Source organism: Synchiropus splendidus, chromosome 1, assembly GCF_027744825.2.
Source record: "Synchiropus splendidus isolate RoL2022-P1 chromosome 1, RoL_Sspl_1.0, whole genome shotgun sequence".
In the NCBI taxonomy this organism is placed as follows: Eukaryota; Metazoa; Chordata; class Actinopteri; order Syngnathiformes; family Callionymidae; genus Synchiropus; species Synchiropus splendidus.
The window spans coordinates 62,106,976-62,131,567 of record NC_071334.1 but is presented as its reverse complement, the minus strand read 5'-3'; the positions used below and the strand labels follow the sequence as shown (position 1 = coordinate 62,131,567).

General features: G+C 43.9%; 2 protein-coding genes across 2 annotated transcripts; both read right to left on the bottom strand.

The window, feature by feature from the left end:
- Positions 1 to 5,486: 5,486 nt before the first annotated feature.
- Positions 5,487 to 14,642, bottom strand: fech (ferrochelatase). Its single transcript, XM_053877365.1, has 11 exons — positions 14,461 to 14,642; positions 13,214 to 13,304; positions 12,776 to 12,895; positions 11,900 to 12,048; positions 9,668 to 9,802; positions 9,460 to 9,566; positions 9,265 to 9,363; positions 8,638 to 8,745; positions 7,932 to 8,096; positions 7,798 to 7,857; positions 5,487 to 6,999 (listed from the first exon to the last, which is right to left on the bottom strand). The coding sequence occupies exons 1-11, from the start codon at positions 14,495 to 14,497 to the stop codon at positions 6,865 to 6,867; spliced, it is 1,206 nt and encodes a 401-aa protein (XP_053733340.1). The 5' UTR covers positions 14,498 to 14,642; the 3' UTR covers positions 5,487 to 6,864.
- Positions 14,643 to 15,367: 725 nt separating this feature from the next.
- nars1 (asparaginyl-tRNA synthetase 1) lies at positions 15,368 to 23,816 on the bottom strand. Its single transcript, XM_053874761.1, has 15 exons — positions 23,643 to 23,816; positions 22,729 to 22,811; positions 22,529 to 22,594; positions 21,575 to 21,667; positions 21,011 to 21,100; positions 20,276 to 20,354; positions 20,129 to 20,199; positions 19,935 to 20,021; positions 19,435 to 19,656; positions 19,146 to 19,345; positions 18,529 to 18,664; positions 18,235 to 18,348; positions 17,880 to 18,011; positions 17,588 to 17,719; positions 15,368 to 15,684 (listed from the first exon to the last, which is right to left on the bottom strand). The coding sequence occupies exons 1-15, from the start codon at positions 23,683 to 23,685 to the stop codon at positions 15,553 to 15,555; spliced, it is 1,680 nt and encodes a 559-aa protein (XP_053730736.1). The 5' UTR covers positions 23,686 to 23,816; the 3' UTR covers positions 15,368 to 15,552.
- Positions 23,817 to 24,592: the final 776 nt, after the last annotated feature.

The window sequence follows — 24,592 nt, the reverse complement described above, 5'->3', positions numbered from 1 at the left end:
TGGTGCTGCTCTCCCTACACTCAGGGCGAAGAGGCACATCACACAGGTGCAACACACGACTGTCACACTCTGACACCGACCGTTGCACTGGGAAGTGGACTACAAATGAAAATCAGAATCTTTCCCGACACTTGTGAGTCGCTCCTCCAAAGCTGCCATAGCATCCTTTGACAAAGGTCAAAGCTGGGTCATTACCGTTATTATGGCGATTTGTTTAACAAAAAAATGAAAAGGAAGCAGTGGTGAACTGTTTTTTTTTTCATTTTTCATCCAAGAAACTGCAGGTGATGGGTCCAATGTTGCTCCGGCAGCAGAAGACGGAGGTCCAGGATTCAGGCACGTCTTCAACTAAACTGTTATGGAGAGAAATGTATCTGTTTTATTCAGATATGTTGAGACTATTGACTGGTTGTTAAAAACACAGTAAATGCCTTTGTTGTTTAGTTTGATATTTCGCACTGGACCACGGTAGAATGCATCAATTGTAAAAATAAGTGCACAAGAGACATACGCCGGACACTAACTGGCAACCAGGTGACTACACTTGACATTACACCTATGGTGTCGCTCAAAAAAGGCGAGGTAATGCAGCCAAGGACCGCCACTCTGCACCGCAGAGCCAACTGACGTCTCCCTTCAAAACAGAGAATCGTAGACTATCAAAGTGGTTCCTCTGTGCTTTAAAAGTTAGCAAAAACTAACCTAAATGCTGAACCAAATAAATTCTCTCCACAATGTCAAGAGACAAAGAATCGTTGTAGCAAGTTGAGGCAGAGGACGTGAAAAAATTGTCTGGAAATTCTCCACATTAGATGGTCTTTGGCCTAAATTGTCAGAAACTTGCTGGTTAGTCTCTGAAATACATGTTAAATTGAAAGGGTTAAATAAATAAATCTTGATATATTTTGCCTTACTGCCGACCTCTTTCTGGAGACATTTTTAAACAAATACATTTTCCACTATTTGTTTCTGCAAATTACACGCCAAAACAGCAGAGAGTCAGTTGCTCAATATTTTCACAAATCAAAAGGGATTTTCTCCAAAAACGTGTAACTAAGCACAATTGCCTTTTGACCTTTTAATTTTTTTCAATGAACCAATTGAGACGTGGCTTAAAACAGGTTAAAAACATTGAATTAAATGCACCAAAAGAAACCAAAAATGGGTGCGTCCCCCTCATACGGTGGGTTTTCTGGTTGCAAATGAAGTTACTGCTATTTGGACAAGACACTCGTGAGAATAGCTTTTGCGGATGTCACTATCTTGTTTTCCGACCTTGACACTGGATCACAGTGTTGGATTGTGGCAACAGTCCTTGTTGCTGTGACATCAGAACGTCAGTAACCCAGGTGTCAATGGGCTTCAGCTGAATGTAATGTGCCAATGTTGTGGGGTTTTTTTTTATTAGAAGGTGTCTGTATGGTAATGTACAAAGACTGTTTTCTGGACGCACCTGTGACAACATATATATTACAATATATAATTTCACAGGTTATTTCATGTCACGTGTGACCAGGTGTCACAACAACAACAGCAAAACACCACACACTGGGAGCGATGAATACAACTGATGCATTGATGCAACACATTTTGTGAAACTTAGACTCCACTATATTATCAACTGAACGCCTTGAATGCTCAGTTTTGAATGGAAGGAGCAGCTTTTGGTTTCAACGGCATCAAGTGCAGCAGGTCCACCTCCTCCAAATCATGAATGATCACGTGGAACTGTTTCGAGCCAGCACTCTTCACGTTAGCACCAAGTCTGTTCATTGTTTTCTGCTCATCTGTCCCTCCTCCTCCTCCTCCTCTCCGTCCATCCATCCATCATGGCTTCTCTCTGCCCTTTAATGACTCTATCAGCGCTTCTGTCTCTCTCTCTGATCCCTTCATTCTTCTCCTTTGTGTGTAATCATCTCAGCATCCATCACTTCTTATCAATCTACCTCACCGCTCCTCACCTTTAAACTCCCTCCTCTGCCTCTCCCCTTTTAATCACTCCATCCCATCATCTTGCTCCCAGGGTTGCCAGGGAAACGGCGCTGCGCTGTGTTGCAGTTAATCTAGTGGCATTGTCCTTCCATTACGCTGAGGGTCAGACGGCTGATAAGGACGACACAGCGTGGGAAACAAGCCTCTTTGAAGGTAAAATTCTGCCCAGCACGAGCGAGTGTTGCGGTGACGGAGCACCGGGGGCCACAAATGTCGACAAAATAAATCGGCCTCACATAAACAAGCTGCCCAACAGTGCCGCGGCCGACACTAATGCTTCCTGTTCGGCTGACAGTGGGTGATTGAGTCTCGTAGGTTGTCCTGGAACATCAGGGATGGTCTTGGTGCATCAGATATCGCTGCCCCACGGGGCCTCACTGGGCTCCCTTGTTTCAAAGTGACAGGCCACTGTGAGTGATAGGTCTGAGGGATGACCAGGTCGGTGTGGACAAAAAAAAAAGGATTGGAGAACAAGGAAAGATGGAGTCAGAATCTAGAGCAGGGGTCTCAAACCGGTCCTCAAAGGTCTGCAGGGGGTGCAGAGGTTTGTTCCGACCAGTCACCTTCTCACCAGTCAGGTGTTTGGAGACGGTAATCCGTCGATAGTGAGTCTGGTGCAGCTTGTTCCAGCTGACACCTGACTGGTTAAGATGTATGTGTTTGTTTGGTTGGAAAAAAAAACACACCTTTTATGGATCCGTTTGAGGCCACTGATGTAGAGCTCCTGTGCTAGTCACCCACTATATATATATATATATATATATATATATATATATATATATATATATTTCATCCTTCCTTACTTGAGGTACTGACTTTTGAGAAGGAGTAGGGGAATCCCAGCGCCTTTTCCCTAGTACTGCCAGGTCACAGATGAGTAGTATAATGCACTTGCACTTGCAGGTAGGTGGAAGCAGAGCTACAAAATGTTTTCTTTGTATTGACCCCGTTCAGCAGGTCAGTTGAAGATCCGGCTTGTGTTGCCAACGACCTCTCCTCGGTAACTTCTGGATGGCTAGATGCTTCTCATCCTTTCTCTTTTGACATTTTATTTTTTCTTCAAATACGATCTCCCCCACCCCCCGTGCACCAAGGTGCGCGCACGCACGCTGGCGCTCTCTCACTCCCTAGGAATCAATGGTCTTTCTCTCAATAGGAGGTCACAGGGTTGACGTCCCAGCTTTTCAATTACAACCAGCCTGGAGTCACAAAGCACACTCTTGCTCGCACGCACACACACACACACACACACACACACTCCATCAACACAGAAGGAGGAGAGATTTGAGCATTAATAGCATCAGAATCATGTTCACCGTCAGACTGAAGCCGCTAAGCTTTTCTCCACCAAACATTCTCTCCCTCACCACAGACCTGAGTCCCATACACTGTCACAGTGTTTGACTTACAATGGCTCCTGTGATGTAATGACAGCCTCCCTGAATGTATCTCTCATGCTGCATCGCAACCATTAAAGCTCTTATTATGGAGTCAAATGCAATTTCTATTGCTGATTGTTTTCATCAAAGGTGGCAGGGACAGCTCTGCAGCCAGAGTGCTTGAGTTCCGGTGACTCAAAGACGCACTGAGACGCTTTAAATCCTTGGATGAAGAGCGTCACTCGACTGTTGTGTCCTCCAACTGAGGCCACAGTGTCGGGGAGGCTGACTGTGGAACCTGGTCCCAAAGTGAGTTTTACAGTTGGATTTTGCATGGTTGTCTGGGCGAGCAGAATGGCTTTCCTCCCAGCTATATCAGAGAGGCTCACACACAGCTACCGCCCCAAGTGGTGCTCAAGCACCAGCCCTGTTTGTCCTGCATGAGAATACAGTAGTGGCCCTTTCCTAAATCACTCTGGTTCCTTCCACCCGACAAACGTGATTCCAAGTAAAGAAACACATCCCAGGATCCAGAGTGTTTCGATGACAGACTGGAGCCCAGAATGTGACCCAACCTGACTCTTTATGTCTTAAATCTGTGTACATGTTTGGTGTCAAGAATGCTGCCTTTTGCCTCTAAAAGACTTTTTCATTCAAGAATTTTCATACTGATGTTTGGAAGGAGGCGGCGGAGGCAAGGCGACGGAAGTGAAGAGGAGGGCAGCAGGAGGAGGAACAGCAAGAGGGAGACGTGAGAGGATAAGAGAAAGTGGTTGTTGAGGAGCTAAATGGAATGAAAGCAGAGACTGTAGCTGAGATGTTGGGCGGTTGGACAACACGAGGGGCGGAGGGGGAGCACCCTCAGGGGTTATTGGGTCGTGGACAGCCAATCTCTCTCAGCTTAATCAACAGCAGCAGAGGTGATTGCTGCACCGCAGGGGGACTGCTGGGGAAAAAAAAAAAAGAGAGAGAGGACGGGAGGAGGAGGGAACGTTACAGGAATGAATGGAAAGGTGTGGAGGGAAGGTGGGGGAGGTGGGAAAATAAGGAAAATATTGGAAAAGAAGGGAACACAAGGGAGAGGGCGGAGGAGATTGGAAGGGAGAGAAGAATGGTCAGATATGGGACCGTCAGTGCCATGTATATAGTGGAGCGTATCGTGGGAGTGCAACATCACAACCGACTGCAAGTGTTACCATTCAAATCTAGATACAAAACCTAGAAATGACTGTGACAGCAAGTCATTGTTCAACATGTTGTGCATGTGACATGACGTGAGCTGCTTCAAGTGAGTTGAGGTTTGATATGGAGGTAAATAATGTACTTCCAAAACAAAAGGTATCAGGGCAGCTGGGGTGTGGTGGGGTGGGGTGGGGTGTTACCCTCTTCCCACGATGCCACATTAGATACTGGAACTATGGTTTGGTGGGTGGACGGTGGCTTTTTTTATGATCATAACACCAACTTCAAAAGCAAGTAACTCTGTGAAAGACAGTTTCAAAAATGGAACCACCTGGCTTTGATGAGCATTTGATACCAATATAATATATTTTATATATATAGAATAATTAGTTTTTAATGAGTTAATTACGATTAATTAATTACAAGATTATTATGATTCATTATTTACAACAAAAAATTAATGTAATTTAACAGTTTGCTCTCCAGATAACACAGAATCTTTGTAAGTGCAACAATAGCAACAGTGGAACAACAACAAACATGGAGGAATCCCTGAACAAAAGCAAACAAAAGCATCTGTTTGCTTTTGTTCAGGGATGTTTTTCACTACACAGTGACCAGGGTTTCCACTAATCTGAATGGACTTGAAATTCTTATAAAATTGAAATTCTTATACAAATATTTTCAAGACATTAAAAGAGCTTTAGTTTAAACAAGGTGATATAAAAACTTGAATATAGCCACCATCCTGATTTATAGTCAAACTGATGCAAAATAAACAATATTCTGTTGTTTAAATGTATGTATGGGTTTTTTAATCAAATCCCACCCTAATATAATATAATATAATACAATATATATTCTGGAAAGAAATAGTGTAGTTCAGAAAAATAAATTATTAGGAAGGAAATAGTCCACAAAGACAGCATCACATACAGTTTAATTTTTTCCTTTTTAAGTTTTATTCAACAGGAAGACTTTTTAGCACACCATAGCATCTTTCAACATTTTTTATGAGTTATAAAAATAAATGTACGAGACAAGCGCTTCATGTGCTCTTTGACACATAAACAAAAATAAATTAGTCGAAACCAAAGCACTAAAGAACATCACACAGCCATGAAAAGAAGCAGTAAGAATGAGAGAAAAGAACCATTCGTCATCCTGCTGTGACCTGAAGTGAATTTGGATTCCAGAGAACCCGGTGGAAGAAGTCAAGAACTCAGCGAAGTCAGACGGTTTGCATGACGTTGGAAGACACAGTCAGGATTATGAGAGTTGGCAGGGGGAGATGAAGCCCCTCACCAGCACCATGGCCGCACCAACGACATCTCACAACTCTGACGGATGTGAATAGCCAGCTTTAAACACGGCTGTGTTCACAAGTGCTTCCTGTCGTGGATGAACAATCGGCGTTTCAGATCACAGCAGGAACGAAGCAGCTGTGACTGTGGTGGAATCTGACAGGTGAGCGCTGGACTCCATCACCATCACAGCACGCAGGAAGTGACCACTGCACGTATACATGTTCACATGTATCCATTACTTGTAAGCCGGTGTGAAAGGCACATTGTCAAGGTAACGCTAACATTTATAGAAACCCAGCCTTTGTCTGCCAAACAGACACACAAAAGAAAAGTCTCTTTCACTCCAACATCATTCTGATGTCTGGTTTTTAGTTATCAGACAGATGATGAGACTCTAACTACTGGTTCGCATTTAGTGGGCAAATACAATTGTTTGTTGCTTTGAGGAGCTGTGAAGGTAAAGAGAAGCGGCTGGAAAAAACAAACCAGTGTGACGCTAACACAGGTGGAGGGTTGAACAAGGGGCCCGAGGTGGAATGTAAACAAGCTTGGACTGGATGCAGCTCTCGCAGGCTTGTTCCCTGAAGGAACCTCACCACAGAGATTCTTCTCCTACAGCCTTCAAGGACAAGAAAGTTCCTGGCTGACAGAAGGGTCCTAAAACAGCCGAGTGAGCGTGATGCTTCGGTTGCTTGAGCAGATGTTGAGGGAAGAGAACAAATATCTGAAGCAGGAAGTCCAGGGTCTGTTACCACTGTCACAGCAACACTGACCGCTCTCTTCCCACGTTTACCCCAATTCATTCTGGGCTGTTGATTGACAAGCAGGACTCTAACAGATGTGCGTTTGTCCTGGGCTGCAGGAGCAGAAGGCTTGTTTCCACAGCCGCAACGCAGCTTTACGGAGCTGCATTTTTTTGATGCTGTCATTTGTTGCGAGCCGTTTCCTTGCATGTAGTTTACACTAAAGGAAGAGCTGTGTGTGTGTGTGTGTGTGTGTGTGTGTTAGAGCTTCTGGTTGGCAAAAAAGGCCTTGGTCTCTCCACAGGTGGGGTTGGTGCAGAGCGGGCAGCGCAGGGTCAGCTGACGGGAACAAGGCATGTTGGACTTGAGGTGAGACTGAACCAGTTCAGCGAGTGCCTGCAAACACAGCAGAAAGTTCGGTTTAGGTTTATCCTCAGCAGACAACAGAGAGCTCCGAGCAGGAGCGTCCAGTCTGGTCCTCAAGGGCCACAGTAGGTGCAGGCCTAGGCTCCCACCCAACACAGCTCCACCACTCAAGTGTCTGCAGACTTGTTTTTGGATAAGAGTGGTTAAGCTGTGTGTGTTTGTCCAGTTTGAACAGTGACCTGCACCCACTGCTGCCCTTTCTGGAACGGTGTGGTGACTCCTGGCTCAGAGGATTTACAAGGTGGTGCTCTAATAATTAGTTTTAATAAGGAGTAAGTATATTTCGCACAGAAGTCACTCAACTGCGTGCATGAAAGCCCAGCATGAAAAGCCAAGTTTGTGGTGTTGCAGCTTGCAGCAGAGAGATTCAGCTGAGTGAGAAACTAAAACCAAGGAAGAAATCCTCCAGTAACCAGCAACTAATCACCCACTGGATATTGATTCCCAGACACACACAGACTCGTGCGCGCAGGCTCTTGGTCTGGGGTCTGGGGTCTGGGACTGTGGCGGGTTTGCCCAGCCAGTCGGGCGGGTCAGTTCTACTGTAGTCAGCTGGAAAGGTTCCCATTGATCCGCCCTCGCTTAATAACACACACTCACACGGCAAGCGCTGAGAGCTGGGGGATTTGTGAGAAAGATTGCTTGGGAGAAGACAGACCTGAAGCAGGTGAAATGGGAGAGAGGTGAGGCGAAGAGACGCGGTCAGCAGAAAGGCAGGAGTGAAGGCAAGTGAGTGAGAGACAGGATTTCAGTTTGTTGTGTGCTCACCTTCATGAAGAGTGGGTTTCCATTCAGAGACTCCGCCCTCCTGATGTTCTCCACTCCACACTGATGATACAGAAGAGAGAACGTCTTCAACCCATCTGTGGGTACAGACATCAAGCGTGGTGGGATCTGCTTACCTCTTCGCCCAGCACTTGGCTGTACTCAATGTCCAGCTCGTGCAGCGTCTCTATGTGGTCTGAGGTAAAGGCAATTGGCACCAGCAAGAGGTTCTTTTTCCCTCGTTCACACAGACCTTTGATCACTTCATCAGTCTGTGGTCCGAGCCACGGCATGGGTCCTACCTGTGGGGTCGACGACACACAGTTACTCTGATCCGCTCAGCGCAGCAGCAGTGCATTCTGGAGCAGCGAAGTTCAGACATGAGAGATGGCAGCGCCCCCTAGTGGTATGATGGGAGCTAAAACTTGAAACACAGCTAACCAAACATGTTTCTGGCAGTAAGCAAATGGCACTCATTTTAAACGTAATCTAATAACTGAATTCATGCGTGGGCTGCTGTGGTTAGCTTCAAAACCATTAAAGAGTCCTCCTTCACCACTGACACACAAGACAGGAGACAGTCTGGTTTACCCTTCACCCTTACCATCATTTATCAAATTCATGGAATTGGAGTTTTCCAGATGAATTCTAGACATTTATAATCTCTAGCCTGATGAAACGCAAAGCTTTGTACACTAATATTACTAACATCCTTTATTGCAAGCCTACTTTTGCTGGTGCTGTTACGTGTCGTGAATTTGATTTAAACTGTACACTACATATGAATAGCAGTTGGAGGCCACATAACAAGGTTGGACGTGTGAGTGTCAGTGGCCCACTCACCCTGGACTGCCACACCAGTCTGTAGGGGTTACAGTGTCCGAGTCGCTCCATGACTCTCTGGACAGTCGCCCCGACTTCCTGAGGATATGGGTCACCTCTATTTACAACCTGTCAGAGGACACAAAAAGCTTTGTGAACAGGCTCGACCCGACGCATTATACACTGTTGTTCTAACTGCAGGGACAAAATGACAAGCGTATTACCAGTTAAACTGACTCAACATTGTCAATGAGTTTGGAACCCAGATCTCAGGCATGACGTCACACATGTACAGGCCAACTTGTGCGTGTAAAACATTAGAAATCTTTCTACACAATTGTAACAAACTGCAAACGCACAAGACATCAACATGACATCCTTTAACTCCACATCCCTGGAACAACACATTGTCCCTGAGGATGGGGAGTATATTTATGAATAAAAATTTCCAATATTTGTCTCTGTACAGCCAAGTATTATTGGCTAAAATCGACCTGAGTCCGCCTCGATTTGGCCTCATGGTAAGTAACAGCCGTGCCAGTTTGTGGTCGTTCAACTCAGAGACGCTAGATGGCGCCATTGCAGCATTCATCTCACAATAGACTGCAGCGTCTACCAAGTAAGGTAAAGTAATATTCGAACACGTACAGCCATCGGCAGGGAATGCGCAGAGAAGAGAATTACAACGTCGTCCCGCTTCTCTTCTGGAAACTTCAGCAGCTCGTTGCGGACATGTTCTGCAAAACACTACAACAGAAAGAGCCTTGAATGATCCGGGACTTGACAAGCTGATGGTTCAGTTTGCATCCTGTTGTCAGGCTGAACTGTGCAGTTGGGCCTCACCTCCACTAACAACGGATGTGTCGGCCAACGATCGATGACACTCCAGCGCATCTTGGGCCGGTCGCCTCTGTCGCTATAGTAACGGTAGATGGCGTTCAGACTGCTGCCTGAAAACAGCACAAATATACCAGAAGCTTCAAAATAAATCGGTCCCGTGTGCTGGCGAATGCACTTCACCCAAAACTCTTCAGTGTCGACAGTCGGTCACCTGTGGTGGAGCAGCTGTACTGAGGATACTGTGTGAAGGCCACCGCTCTCTCCACTCCGTCCTTCTCCATTTCCCCGATGGCCTCCTCCGTCAGTGGCTGGACGTACCGGAAACCAATGTAGAATTTGTGAGGTGCTGCAAAGAAGCCATTTTAAAAAGTCAAATTTACGGGTGACATGGAGCAGAAAACATACTTATGTTCACAATGAAACAAGTAGTCACACTGACAGACCACTACTCACTCCTCTATGCAACCAACGATTATTTTCGTTGTGGACTAATCTATTCATTATTTTTTCTATTAGTCGACTAATCAGGATTACCTTTGTTTGTACCTATTTTGAATTTCTGTTTAACCTAAAGTTGCTTAAATCATCTCACTGTGACACTCAGACTACGGACACAATACATTGTTAAACAAGTATATTAAAATAATGACATATAATTCAGGAACAAGTACTAACCCTGTGAAGCATAAAACAGTTATTATTAGGAGGAGAGACACTGTGGACACTTGTAAAAAATAAATAAATAAATATATTTAAAAAAATTCACTCTAGTAGCGCAGACGTGACGTGTGTGACATCACTAAGTTACAGGTTGAAGTGCTAACCAAAGCACGGAACACTCTTTCATCATTCTACCATGGCGTCGAAGGAGTTTGCTCATCCTTAAGACACGTTGTCTTCGCAAACAAAACGAAGCCAGACATTTGAACACTACGACCCGTCGCTCGAACTCCTCCATGACTGTGACTGAGGCGGTCAGTCGGAGGTGGTGAAGCAGAGCCTGGGGCGCGCAGCGACGGTGGCCAGTTGGAGTTGGACCTCAGTCAGGAACCAATTGAAGGAACAAAAATTAACATATACAGTATTAATGATTCCAGAGAATATGATAATCTCTCACTGCTTCTCAATAAGTTCTTGTTGTTCATCCTGCGGCCCGTGTGTGTTTAAACCAACAGAACATGGTGCATCGATGCACAGATTTTGTTGTCGACGTCATCGATGACATCAACTAATCGTTGCAGCCCTACTATAAAGCAAATACAGACGCGACTAAGTGAGCAAAGGAGAAGAATGCGGCATGCAAGACGAGGAATTTGGGCTGAGCAATTGTATGCTCATGATCAATAATAGTGGAAAATTTCAGATCCTCAGACTGATGCAGTCTCTCGATTAAACACGGACTTGTAGCGTCACAGGAGTGATCTCCCATTGAAAGTCTGAAACCAAAATGGAGTAACACACAACAGTCAACCTGTCGGCCGCTGGTGAAGTCTTTCACTGACAGTTTCGTCTCAGTGCCCATCCCTACGTGGACACCACAGTATTTCAACTGTTGAAGATCCAGTCTTGAGATATCAGTGAGGTGCGGCTCAGGCGTGTTTGCAGCCACGCCTTCACACAGTCACTATCTCCCACTCACACACGCATCTCTAGCCACCGTCACTGACCATTGTGAGGGACCTACCTTTCTCTGACGGAGGAGTGTCTTTCTGAGACTCGGCGCTACATGACTCATTGAACAGAGCAGTGGCCTGGGACTTGCTACGTGAGGTGTGTAACTCACGTGTTTTCGCCTTTATTAGACTGACAAACATTTCATATTATTGACCCGCAAATTCACGTAAATGAATCATGCTGTGCTCTGTTTTCACTGCTGTGATCTCACAGCTGCTCAGCTGTCTGCATGAGGTGAACAGCGAGGAGGAAAGACGCTGGCTTGTCTGAAGTTACTGAAGATTACCAGACTATCCATCCAAATGTTCTCGATCGTCAGTACTCTGTCACTTTGTTCAACGTGTTGTGAGAGCGACGTGGATATACGGTTATTATTTTTTGTAAAATAAAGATGATAACACTGGTTTACTTTTGGCTGTGAAACACCACATTCTGTTACAGCCATGGTGGAGCTCAGTGACCAGTTAATATCTGAGGTGACCATGACTCAGAGTTAAGAAGGTGGTGGTCAGGCCGATAGTCATAAATAGGTTCGGGACTCAAGACCCTAGTGTCGAGTGGCAGATGACGACTTCCTTGAAACGTGCTTCATCGTGGGTCACAAACCAGCTATTTTGCGCAGAGCACGGCCAGCTGAGATGGAACAAGGACATCGCCTGAACTGGACTCAGGGCACCCGAGACAACCTCCGCAGTGTGAAAAGCCCCTAGATCTTACGATGTAATGTACAAACAACCGCTCTTGAAGAGCATGGTCTTCAGTGCCTCACCTGTCTCTGGGCTCATCTTGTCTAGCAGCTTCACCATTCCTTCACCCTGCATGGATGTCCAGTGTTTGATAGGCGATCCTCCTCCGATCCTGCTGTACTGCTCCTGGATTTTTGGTGTGCGGCGCTTGGCGATAAACGGACCAAGTTTGCTGTGCAGAGCAGAGACCGACGATCAGATCAGGGAAACGTTTGGATTAAAGATAGTGTCTTCTCCCTGGGCAGACTTGGCGTGCCCTAAGAAACTCTGGTTTCCTCCCACAGAGCAAAAACATATTATTAACGACTGAATTAAACCGTTTGTAGGGAGAGGTGCTGCTTGTCAATAAAAACCCTGCACCAGACTAGTGACTGCGACAGTGCCCCATACTTCACCTAGCTGAGAAGAGTCACCACCAGCTGCAAGCACCAACAAGACAGAACAGCAGCACATGCTCTAGCTTTGCAAACGCACAAGTTACTGGAACATAAGCGCAGATTAAACTCTCAGCAGCTCTAGCTGACAAATACTGTCTCTATGTTTCAGTTTTCAAAGATGCCAGTGGTGCCCATAGTACTACACGCAGGTCCACACCACCGTAGAGGAAAGACTCAAGAGTGTCGGACCTAATGGTGGAAAATTCAACTGGGCCAGCCACACTTCCACTTCATTAGGGAGGAGTGCAAGGCAGCAACAACACCTAGCGTTGGCATGGTGGCAGACGAATGCGTCGGTGTTTCACACAACATTCAGTGTAGTAACCAGACAAATATTCAAACAATTTTGAGAGGAGAAAAGATACGCTTGACTGATGTTTGAGGAAGGAGGATGTTGTTCCGAAACAAGGAACTGACAGTGGTTTGTTTTAAGCTGTGTGCGCGTGTGTCTTGAAATCGTACTTCTGCACAGGCAGTTTCATCAGGTCCGTATCCATGAAGAGCCGCAGCAGGAAGTCATGAACGTCTTCCAGTTTCTCGGGTCCTCCCATGTTCAGCATCAGGATACCTGTCTTTGGCTTCCTGATCAAGTGAAAAACATCACACAGTTAGGTCGACTTTCTCTGTGGCAGCACTCAAAGTTACATAAAAAAGATAAAAAGAAGATCCACTTCATTTTTATTTCTTCATTATGTATTAAATAGAAAATACTATAGTTTAAAGGAGGACATACTGTACTTTTAAACTTTTAAATGTCAATTGGTTTTTGTATACTTATTTGTTCTCCGTAATTTTTGAAACATATAACACTATCTGTGGATTATATGCACCACGGCATTTAATTTTACACCAAGTTATAAATCATACATCTGCAAACTGCCCTCACCCTCAGATGTTTACCTGTTATCCTGTGTTTCTGCAGCCACATTCTGGGCCACTGCTGCAGCCGTGGATTGTCTCCTCACACTCCAGCTGATGCTGCTTCTGGCAACTGGGGAAGGACGAAAAACAACGAAGACTAAAGCACAATCATTGATATATATGTGACAGAGTGAGACAGATACTAAGACAGTTGAAGATACTGAGAAAGTCGTAGGGAGAGAGTCAGAAGAACTATGAAGAGAAAGTTAGGGAGGCGAGACGCAGAAGGTTTGGCAGAAGACAAGAGCAGAGGCAGGGAGCATGTTGGACGATGAATGCTGACGGTTCCAGGTGGTAGGAGAAGCAGAACGAGTGAAGTTCAATGATGTGGCAAAAGAGGACAAGGAGAGGTGGGACTCGGGAGGACCTTTGAAGGATAGGTAGAACTGCTATGGTGACCCACGAGAGGTCAGGACGAAAACCATAGAAAAACTTTGATCGCTAGAGAATGCACTTACAGAATTACAGTATCGTTGTGAAAACACTAACGCAGCTGTCATTTTATTATTACTTACCCATTGCAATATATTTCGTCGGTAATACATATAACAGCCACAGGGGGCGCTGGCAAATTACGCAAGTTGACAACATGGGAATTGTGTAACGGGTAAAAATGTGGTCCTTTTCGCCGCTCGTGCAGTATAAACCGTAGCGAGAATTTGCTTGAGATCGTCTAAATACAGTTCCTCAACGCAGCACTAGGACGGCTTAAGTCTATTATATAACATAATGTTGAAGTGTAACCTAAAGTAAAGGTGGAGGCGTGTCAGAACGACAGGGGTCGCCGGCGGATGTAAGCGGTGCATCACGAAAACAAGAGCACAGTTAAGAAATAAAACGCTTATTAAACAGTGTTCAAATATGGAAGTACCAGGGCAACGCATACGTGGTTCCTGATCGCCTACTTCGAGGATTAATTAAAACACAGGCGCTTTAAATACATCGATGCAACATATGTCCAAGTCCGAGGCGAAATTCTATTGTGGAAAACTGAGGCCGGATGTTGTATTGCTACAGTGTTAGCTAACACTTTGTGTACGAATCGGTGCTTCCAATGTCACCGGCTTGCAGCAGGGGCGACTGCTCATTTGAACACATCACACAACACATGAAAACATTCGCTCAAATGCAGCAGCGGTTAAGCAGGACACGTGTCGTCCTATACACACAGTTACAGGCTGTAGACAGAGGGCTACACATGCACGTCTGCCCGAGTTGACACTCACATTGAACCAAGCGTCCGGCGCTCCCGAGCCCTGCCATCGTCCTAGTGTTCTGTTTCCAAGCCGAATAAGCCTCTGTCTGATGGGGGGCGATGATTGGACCCCCGCTCCGGACCCCACAACTGTATCAGCCGCGTGCGTGTCCTGAAACGCATTCAACCAGATTCCTCCAGCTCTGTCAGTTGGCCGTGACACTTTCACCAAGTCAAGTGACACCATTTGCATTTCCGGTGCAGTCTTTCAAAATAAAATATTTCTATCAAGACATTATGCCAAAATAGGCAATATAGTCCGTAATTTTAATGATCTCACGATGCGTGTTAGTATGAAAAGGCAAACCCGGCCATTTATCTGAACTTGAGCAAATATACGCGTTTAGCGGACAGCGTCATTGGCTTTTATTGTTATAAAGTCTACTGTGTATTTTGTTTCCTATTACGGACTTGACAAAGATCCTTATCGTTTCCTGACGTCACACTAGGTGCACGCCCCCCGCTCTTGACGCCCATCGAAATGTTTTGCTTTAAATAACATGATTTTTAAAAAATGATTCATGAAAACACAAAAGACCACCATTTAACGTCACTGACTCACACGATGTGGCTGTCGATTATATTTGTTTTGCCACACTTGAGAAGTCATATCTTCCTTCCGACTCCATTAACACACACACCCACACAGCGTTGGAAAGATTTTACACCAGGACATGCCTGTATGTCGTGAAGAACTAATCCAAGAGTTCTCTTTGATCAGTCCATCGGTCTTAATTTACCAACAACTAATAAATCAGGTGTGTGTCTGTGACAGACGATTCAGTTGTTGTTGAGTTTTGGACAAAAAAACCCCGCTAAATCTGATCAGACATTCCAATAAAAGCATTCAAATAGGAGGAGGAAAAGCAAAGCAGACGTTGTGTGTACGTGTCCAGGTTTATTTGAGTGCAGCGCTTTTAGACAGCAGCAGACACAAGAAACACGAGATACAAGTTAAGCTCTTGTGGTCGATTTCCCGCCTCATACTTAGATAACATGATGAAACAACAGTGACACTGGGCCAGAGAATGTGGTTGTTCAGGACAAGAATATTAAGCCTTGCTTATGGCCGGCAACGCTGGATGAACCGTGGGTACAGGCAGACATCTCTAATGTGATGTCTGTTCAGCAGCCAGGTGAGGAAACGCTCCAGTCCCAAGCCATAACCACCATGGGGACATGAACCATACTTCCTCTGAAACACACACGCACATTAACACGTCAGCATCCATGCAAAACAGGGGCGTATACAACAATCAAACTTCAATGCAGTTTCAATGTGACTTATTATCTCATGGAAATCTTGAAAGTTTAAAAAGAAGCAGGGCTGGTCAGTTAATCAAATATTTATCAGGATTACGAGTATGTCTTTCTACGATTATGAAAACGTCATAATCGTCATGAACAAATATCTAGTCAAACGCCCCAGCTGTTGTCATTTTGTCCCGATGTACCCAAATGCCGCACCATGCCTCATCCCTGTGAAAATTGACCGGAGGGAAGCTACTCTGGAAGGCACGGTGAGCCTGCTACACAGAGTGAGACCCTCAGCTCAGCCTGTCAGTGAAAGGGCTTAAATATGGAAGGTTTATAATCAAAGGAGTGATTTCTTTTCTCTCATGATCGCATGAAAAATGACTAAAAAAAACTTGGATTGTGACACCACAGCTTACAACATCATAGCAGAAAAATCTTTGCATCACAACCAAATATTGTTTCCTGTCTCCACAGTTCTCTAAAGGCAAACTATTGGTGTTACGAGAGAGAAACCTTTAACCAACATGATGGCTAAATATAACTGTTAAATATTAATATTTTACGCATTGTTTTAGCGTAGTTCATTGTTCAATTAAGTTTGAATGTTAAACAAAAGCAAAATATTAAATCGTTGAATAATCATTTGAATAATGGTGATTACGATATGAATAAAACATAATCTCGACTGTCATTTTTTCCATAGTCGTCAAGTCCTAAAATGAAGTACAGTGGTACCTCGGTTTTCGAACGTCCCAGAATTCGAACAAATCAGAGTTTGAACAAAAATTTAGAGATTTTTTTGCTTCAGATTCCGAACGAAAATCCAGAACTCGAACGGCCCCGAAAAAAGCTGGAAAAACCATAACATGCACGGACCGATCAGCTGACCCACAACGCGCTTTGTTATTGTGTATAACACAGCCTCTGTATGCAGACGTGTCCCGTTAGCTACATTTACTGACTGTTTTTTCTTCATATTGAGGTGTAAAACCTTTCCTGTCTCCACACTGGACCGTGGTAGAGTGTCACAGGGGAGGTGCTGGAGCGCTCACTCCAGGGTTTGATGTCCTGTTGTGGGCTGGAGCTGGGACAGGGATGAGGCGAGTCTGGGACAGAGCGTTACTTGGTTTATGACTGTGTCACAGCCAAACTGCACAGAAGCGCACATTCAGAGCTGGATACGCACCGGGCACCTCTTCACTTCTGGAGAGACGTCACTACATTCACTCCTACAAAAGCCTATTTTAAGGCTTGGAATGCATTATTTCTTTTTCCATTAATTGTAATGGGAAAAATTGATTCAGATTTCGAACAAATCGCTTCTCAAAGGCCGTCTGGAACGGATTGTGGTCGAGAACCGAGGTTCCACTGTATGTAAAAATAGCCCTCAGCAAAGACTGTCAAAAGCCAGGCAAAGGTAAGCTAATTTAAACCTTTGTCCTTCGACAGTGCTGAAATCTTTCATGCTCAGTGAGCGAATATTTGTGCTTCCAGCCACAGTTGTTGCAAAACACAACCACACGCTCTAAATGCCATGGCACCTTCTGAGTGGTTCCGAAAAGTGGGCTTCATGCATCCTCACAGTGACCAAGGTTCTGACATTAATGTTTTCATTCCTAACACACATATAAAGTTGGCTTGGTTAGTCTGGTCCACATAAGGTCCTTGGCTGTCCCCATATATAGCAAGTCTGGCAGCAAACAAGGGAGGTAAGAAGGTTTTGAAAGAACCGCTGGTTGCAATTTTTTTCGTTTAAATAGCTGTAGGTCAAGGTCTTTGTTCTGCTACAACAGATAAAGGTTGGTATGAATACACAGTTGGACATCAATGACGGTCTTTACCTGGTCTGTATACCAGTAGTAGGGGGTTGGGTCAATACCCTCCCTCTTGTATCCCTCCAGCAGCTCCTCAGGATCCCAGATACGCATTGATCCTCCGACAATTTCTCCAACATTTGGCATCAACACATCCACCTTGACGAACACACAATGACAAAGTGAGTTAGAGCCCGACACCTGTGTGCTGCTAAGCTCAGAAAACGCTCCATTCGGATCCTTCAACAAAGACTGGTCTTTCAAGTCTAAAAATGCAAACAGGTGCTTCTCAGCTACAGATATTTCTGGCGAGACATACCGACTCTGTGAGGCGTCGATCTTCAGGGCAGCGCTGCATGTAGAACGACTTGATCTCAGCTGGGAAGCGACAAAGCAGGATTGTCTCGTTGATGGAGTCTGTCATCAATCGCTCTGGAGCCTCTGGGATGTCCTAAACATGGACAGACACCTGTTCACATCCTATTTCCAGATGTTCTCCGCGAACCGCTTTTTTTTTAATCCAAGGAAAACGGATTCCATGAAGTTCAGACAACACTGACCCCTAGTGGTTAAGGCTTATATTGCACTTCACACTAAACAATTGCAGCTTTCCTCATCGCTTCATCACCAGTGGTCATTGCTGGTGTTTTTAAGAGTAGAAAAAAGATGTTTACCTCTCCAAACTCATAGTAGGTGCCATCTTCCTTCTTGATGTCGTGTTCTCTGAGCCACTCGATGGCTTCAGTGTAGTTCATCCTCTTGAAAGGTCTCTTGGGAGGTTTGAAGTCCTGATAACAAAGATGGTGCAAGAGTGAGTGAGACGCTGCATAATGATGTCTACAATCACTGTCTCATACTCGTACGTATATTTCCTTCATATAAATCTAATGGCTTCTTAAATAGTATTCAGTGGATCTGACATTAATTTTCAAAGCCACAGATGCTTGCAGACAGCTAATGTGACGTACAGGGTTGATGTCGTAGAGCAGTTGAGCAGCTGGTGATTTCAAGACTCGGTCCACCACGTCACAAACAAGGTCCTCCAGGCGGTTGAGGAGATCCTCGAAGGTGATGAAAGGACACTCAGCCTCGATGTGAGTGTACCTGCAAGCAGAGTGGAGATAAAGCAGGCACTGCTTGAACCAAAACCTTTGGCCATAAATACATTGTGTCTGTTCAGAGGTTACGACTCTGTGATGTTTCCATGGTTTGTTAGGTTTGTCAAATGTTTTTAGCGCAAATACTGATGTTATTTGGTTGTTAAATATATTTTGTAACCTGGGTCAGTATGACATATATCTAAATACACCTGTCAAACATTTCATGTGGTGAATTGGAGCATGATCCTAAAACACAGTTATAATACACTGAAGTTGGTAACAACAAGAAAGACAAGATTGTAAAATGAAATTGGAAAGAGCTGTGGTGTTGGAACGCTGACAAGAAAACAAGTCGTGTCAGTTCTGCCTGAAATAAGCAACTGCCATTTTATTGGTTGAAAAGCTCTTTACTACTAGGTGAGTTTAGAAATGCAAATTGTGCCAGACAAAGCTACTTGTGAAGGCGTGGAGAGTGTCACACTCACTCAGCCAGGTGTCTGCGAGTGCGAGACTGCTCAGCCCGGTAGGACTGGGCGATGCAGAAGCTGTCGCCCAGCGCAGGTATGCATGTCTCCAGGTAGAGCTGGGACGACTGCGTCAGGTATGCGTCTTCGCCAAAATAGTTGAAACTAAAGAGTGTGGAGCCACCCTCCACCTGAGTCTGCACCATCGTGGGGGGAGTGATCTGCACAAACAAGAAGTCATTGTTAAAAAAAAACTGCTTTCAGGTTAAACGGAATAACAATCCAGAGTGAACTGAAACGTGCGGCTCACCTCGTAGTAGGCGCGGCTGAAGAAGTGGTCTCTGAAGCACTGAGTGACAGTAGATCGGACTCGGAGGATCTTGGAGACGTTCTCCCCTCTGATCATCATGTGTCGGTTGTTCAGCTGGACGTCAACATCGGACTCTTCGTTCAGAAGGTTGTCAGCGCCGCCAGCAGGGGCCAAACCAATCAGTTCCCAGAAGTCACAGTGGAGCTCATGACCTCCCGGCGCCTGGAGAAGAAGACAAACAGGGCTGTCTGTCACCACTGCATTTTAATAACACGACTTATTGGTGTCTAAAAAGATGACGGTTTATTAACAGACACTGCAGGAGCATCTAAATTTGGAAAAATATTTGACGTTAAAATAATCTAGGCTCTAGAAACACAGCCACATAGGGATCTTATGACTTATAAAGTAAAACATTTTGTTTTTCCATTAGTCAAATGCAAGAGGCACATATTCCACTGCTTTATAAAGAACTCTCATACATGGGGGGGTTCACTTACCGATTTTCCTTCAGGGACTGGAGTCACAGTCCCATACAGAGCAACTGTACTTTCAGTGGACAGAATCACGCCATTGTAGCACTGGCACTGAAGAGAAAGTCAGTCAACAGCTGATTGATAAATGTTCTTCTGCTGGACGTAAATGTTCCCTAGTCTAAAGTGCGACCGTGTTTGTATATAAGAAGTGTTAATACCAGCTTATCAGACAGGACACACTGGAGGAAACCAGTTCCATCTCTCAGCACGATGAACATCAGGTTTTTCCCTGTGTAATTGATATAAACAGGAGGGACCTCAGTTGAAGAAAAGAAAACACAGAACACAAGTAAACTGTCACTCACCCTGCCTCCTCAATCGGTGGACCCAACCAAACACCTTCACTCTCTGACCTCTCTTTGCCTCCAGAAGATGGATTTTCACCTGGAAACATTCAAGGATTTGAGGGGTTTCAAAATATAAAAGGGCAGCGTCATGTAAAGTGCAAACTAAAATAGATACCGTACATACAGAGCCTTTTATAAAGCCACACCTACTGCTACATGTTAACATTCTTGGCACGCCACCACGGCTTGAATGAGATCTATTTTGTGCAGAGGAAATCTCATGTGATCAAAGGTATTAAAACAAAGTGGAAACATCGAAAAATGCGAAAGACACAACACAGGTCATCGCAGTGGTCTTGGAAAGCTACCAAGGAATGCTTCCTTGTTTCTCTGATGGATCTCTTCTAGATTAGCTGCATTCTGATTGATTTACGGGGAGTAACCAAAGTTACAAAAAATTCTGGCAGACACTCTGACCTTCACAATTTTCAATTTGCTTGAAAACTGACCTTGTTCACAGCAGCACTACAGTTACGTTCTTGACTTTGTGTGAAAAGTCTAACTCATCTTATACAACAAACACAGAGAGCCATGCTTGTCTCCAGAACAGATTCTCAAGGCAGCTTTCTTGTGCTGAACTCAAATATCTCAAGCAGGCAGTTGATTCTTAACTGCCACCTGTTGATGGGCCAAATTCAACCTCCTCAAGTTAAAATTTTTAATAAAGCAGTTGAGAAGACTGCTAAGACTCACCGTCTCAGGATCAGGCAGGCTAGGATCCATCTCAATCATTATTTTCTTGGCTTCCTCCAGGTTTTTTTCCCTCCTTTCATTGTCTTCAGCCTGCGCAGAATGATTTAAACATACAGACATAATGCTTGTTTAAAATAGCAAGTATAGAGGGGGACATAATATTCTTAGATTGCCATTATTGTTCTCAATAATAATAAAAAGTGCAGTGATTTTTTTTTTGACAGAACGGTGGAATCGCTCCTTCATGCAGCGAGGGTGGATCAGTCTTTGTGCTGCCCAGTGCCCTCAGTCAAGAGTGGAGCTGAGGACACAGTTGGCCCTCTTTCAAGGTATAGTTTGTGCAGCTTTTTCCTGTCACCGTTTAGTCTGCTAGTATCTAGACCTCAGTCAAGAAAATCATTCAGTAAAAACCGATATGAAACATTTTCACATTGTGAAAATTTCACAGTGGATGGCAATCTTTTGAGCAGCAGAAGTATTTTGTAAGGCTGGTATACACCATTTAACTACACACATGCATTAAGAACCAGACAAGATCAATTAAAAAGACTGTTGGAAATGAACCTCTTTCTTGTCCTTGGCATCGTTCTTCATCTGCTCTCGGTTAAAGGCCTTCTTCACGTTCTTCATCTGAGTCTTGGAGATTACAGCCCAACGCTGAGAGGACACAGTATAGGGGACACGATTACAAAATAATTTAATACACAGGTAGTGTGTAAGTGGACCGGGATATGGAAGCACATCTGAAAACACTGTTGAGACATTTTTATTCAACGTGAACTTTAATGCCATGAATTTACAGTCTAAAAATTTTGACTTTCTTATACTTTCTTATTTCTTCAGGTTTTCAGATTTCCAGAACACATTTGTCTTTTTACCCCCCACAAAGTTCCATCGGTTCCTGTTCCACCACATGCTATTACAATAGAGTAAACAATAAATTATTTCTTCATCAATTTCTTTATTCCCTTTAAGTCACAGATATCATATACAAATAACCCAAAACTACACAAAAAGAAAGAAAAAAAACTAATTCTGCATAGAAAAAAATATGCTTAAAAAATAAATTTAAAAAAACATCTGACAATAAAATCAGCTAGTGATGGAAAACTCCTATTAATGACAAAGTTGGACGCGATAGTAACATTGTGCTTGTTTTCCAGGTTACCCAATAGGAATACGTAGAAGAAAATGAATTGGCGCCATTAGGTGACGAATTGTTAGACATTGTTAGATAAAAGCAATTTATCTTTTATTGTGATATGGAGAACCATCATTTACGGCCTGGCGATTAGATATTAACACAAACACAACAGTAAGTCTTTGTTGGGCCCTAACCTGTACACTATTATAAAGTCAGTCATCAGGTCAAATATTATACACAAGGATCATCCATTCTTTCAAAAACATATTCACGCAGTGCGAAATAAAACACTTCAATCCAAATTGATTTTCAAGCACATTGACAGGAACTACACTGAACTAGAAAGCTTATTGAACAATACGCTTTTCACCCACCTCGCCCTCTTTCTGGGAGTCCACATAGATGGTTGGGAAAGGCTCTTTTCCAAAAAACAGCAGGGCCTGTTGGTGGTCAATCAAAAACAACCCATAAGAGGCATAACGGAATTGAATGTGGCACCTTTTGAACGATCTATAACAACCACTAAAATACGCATAAATAAAATATGATTGTAAGAAGCATCAGTGACAGTCACCTTAAGAGCAGTTTTGAAGGGTTTTTGTTCCGAGCCATCTCCATCCTGGTCGTTGCCACATTTGTCCGAAACATAGAGCTCACCTGAGAAGCAGAACAATTGGTCATTATTGAGACTGGAACTTAATTTTTTTTGTGCTGACATAAACTTTTTAAACAAAAGGAGGAAATATGCTGCCATGCATGCTTCAGATCATTTTAAATCACAGTTAGGACACAGCTCAAGATAAGGAAGTGAACCGTTTATGGTTAAAACAATAGGGTATTGACCACACGGAAAAACTGTTACTACGCTTGTCCTTTATGCCAAGTTTCATTATTGCAACTTTGTAGGAAGATCGAAAATGAAACAGAACATAGTGAGAGAAGGACAATACATTTTCTGAAGATTAGCATCACGTTGCTGGATCTCAGAAAAATACTCAACTGTCTTGAACCCAGATTCTGCTTTCGATTTCGGTACATGTCGTCGCACTTCCCATTAAACCCCCACAAAACCAGAAAGCTGTATGACTATCATGATAACCCACAAACATGACATACTTTTGTACTTCTTTTCTGAAAATACTAATATATATCCGATGAAAGCAGTTATATGCGGTTAATTCCATTTTACTGGCGAAGTGTTGACTTGAAAATCTACACGGACAAGCGAGACCCAGTTGGGCTCATGGACTGAATGACAGCTGTCATGACATACTGAACAACGTGTTTCAATTCGCAGGCGTTTTCTTTAAACAACCCCCGCGCTGAAAATGAAATGCCATGGCCGAATGTGAATTAAAACGTCTACAGGAACTCCAATGATCGCGCAAGAGCAGAACCCGGCATTAGCTAGCATGCTATTACACGCATGTCACAATGGGAATGCTGTTTAGCAAGCTAGCTAACGCGAGCGCAGAGCATTTAGCTTACCCATAGAGACTTGTTTCACACCTGTCCCTAGCTCTTCCGCCATTTCAACAGAGCTGACCGCCGGAGATGTCAAACGCAGAAGTGCGAGGCGATGAAGACGCGTGTCAGACACACACCGATGGGCAAGTTTGCATCAGCCGTGCCGCAGCTCGTTGTCGTAGACAGGAATGAACCACCCCCGAAGACGCATTCCTGACAGGCAATCTGATTGGCCGAAATCAACGTCCGTCAATGTGGTGAAGCAATCGCGAGGAAATCCCGATATGATGCAACGATTCAGAAATTTCCGACAAACTAACGACAAATAATGTTTGAACGTGTGAGATAAAGTCTCTGATTGTTTATTAATTGCCGTAAGATAAAGGCATGTTTTTCATTAGCTACAGGTTGAAGATGTGCTTTAAAATAAAACCAATGTCATATTTAAATAATAACATGTATATATGAACAAAAATCCTATTTTCAAATAATATAATGCTTTCAACCAATGTAGCGTACCACATCGCGTCAAAGCGCGCATGCGCACACGTTTCCTGTTATTGTCATGGCAACCGATACACAGCATCGACATGGTCAGTAAAGTTTTCTGCTTTCTTTTCTGCAACTAGTCCAATACACCACATTCGTTTCAAGACGGTACACATTTTAATGGCTACTTTTGTTGCAATTTTTCAAGTAGTAAGAGTAGTATCTTTCCTGCATATTTTGCGTTCTAACAAAAAAAATGGAATGATGTCAGCTACACCAAAATGTATCTCTTATTAGACCCCGTCGTTTATAGAAAACACAAGCTTGTCATGATGAACATTGAAAATGCATTTCCTACATTTTAACATTTTCTTATCGAATGGAACTCAGATATGGGTTTTATCCGCGTCAGGTTGTTTCACATTGTTTTTATTTATTTAAAAGTTCTTCCGAAGTTCATTACACACAATTTTAACTGTTTG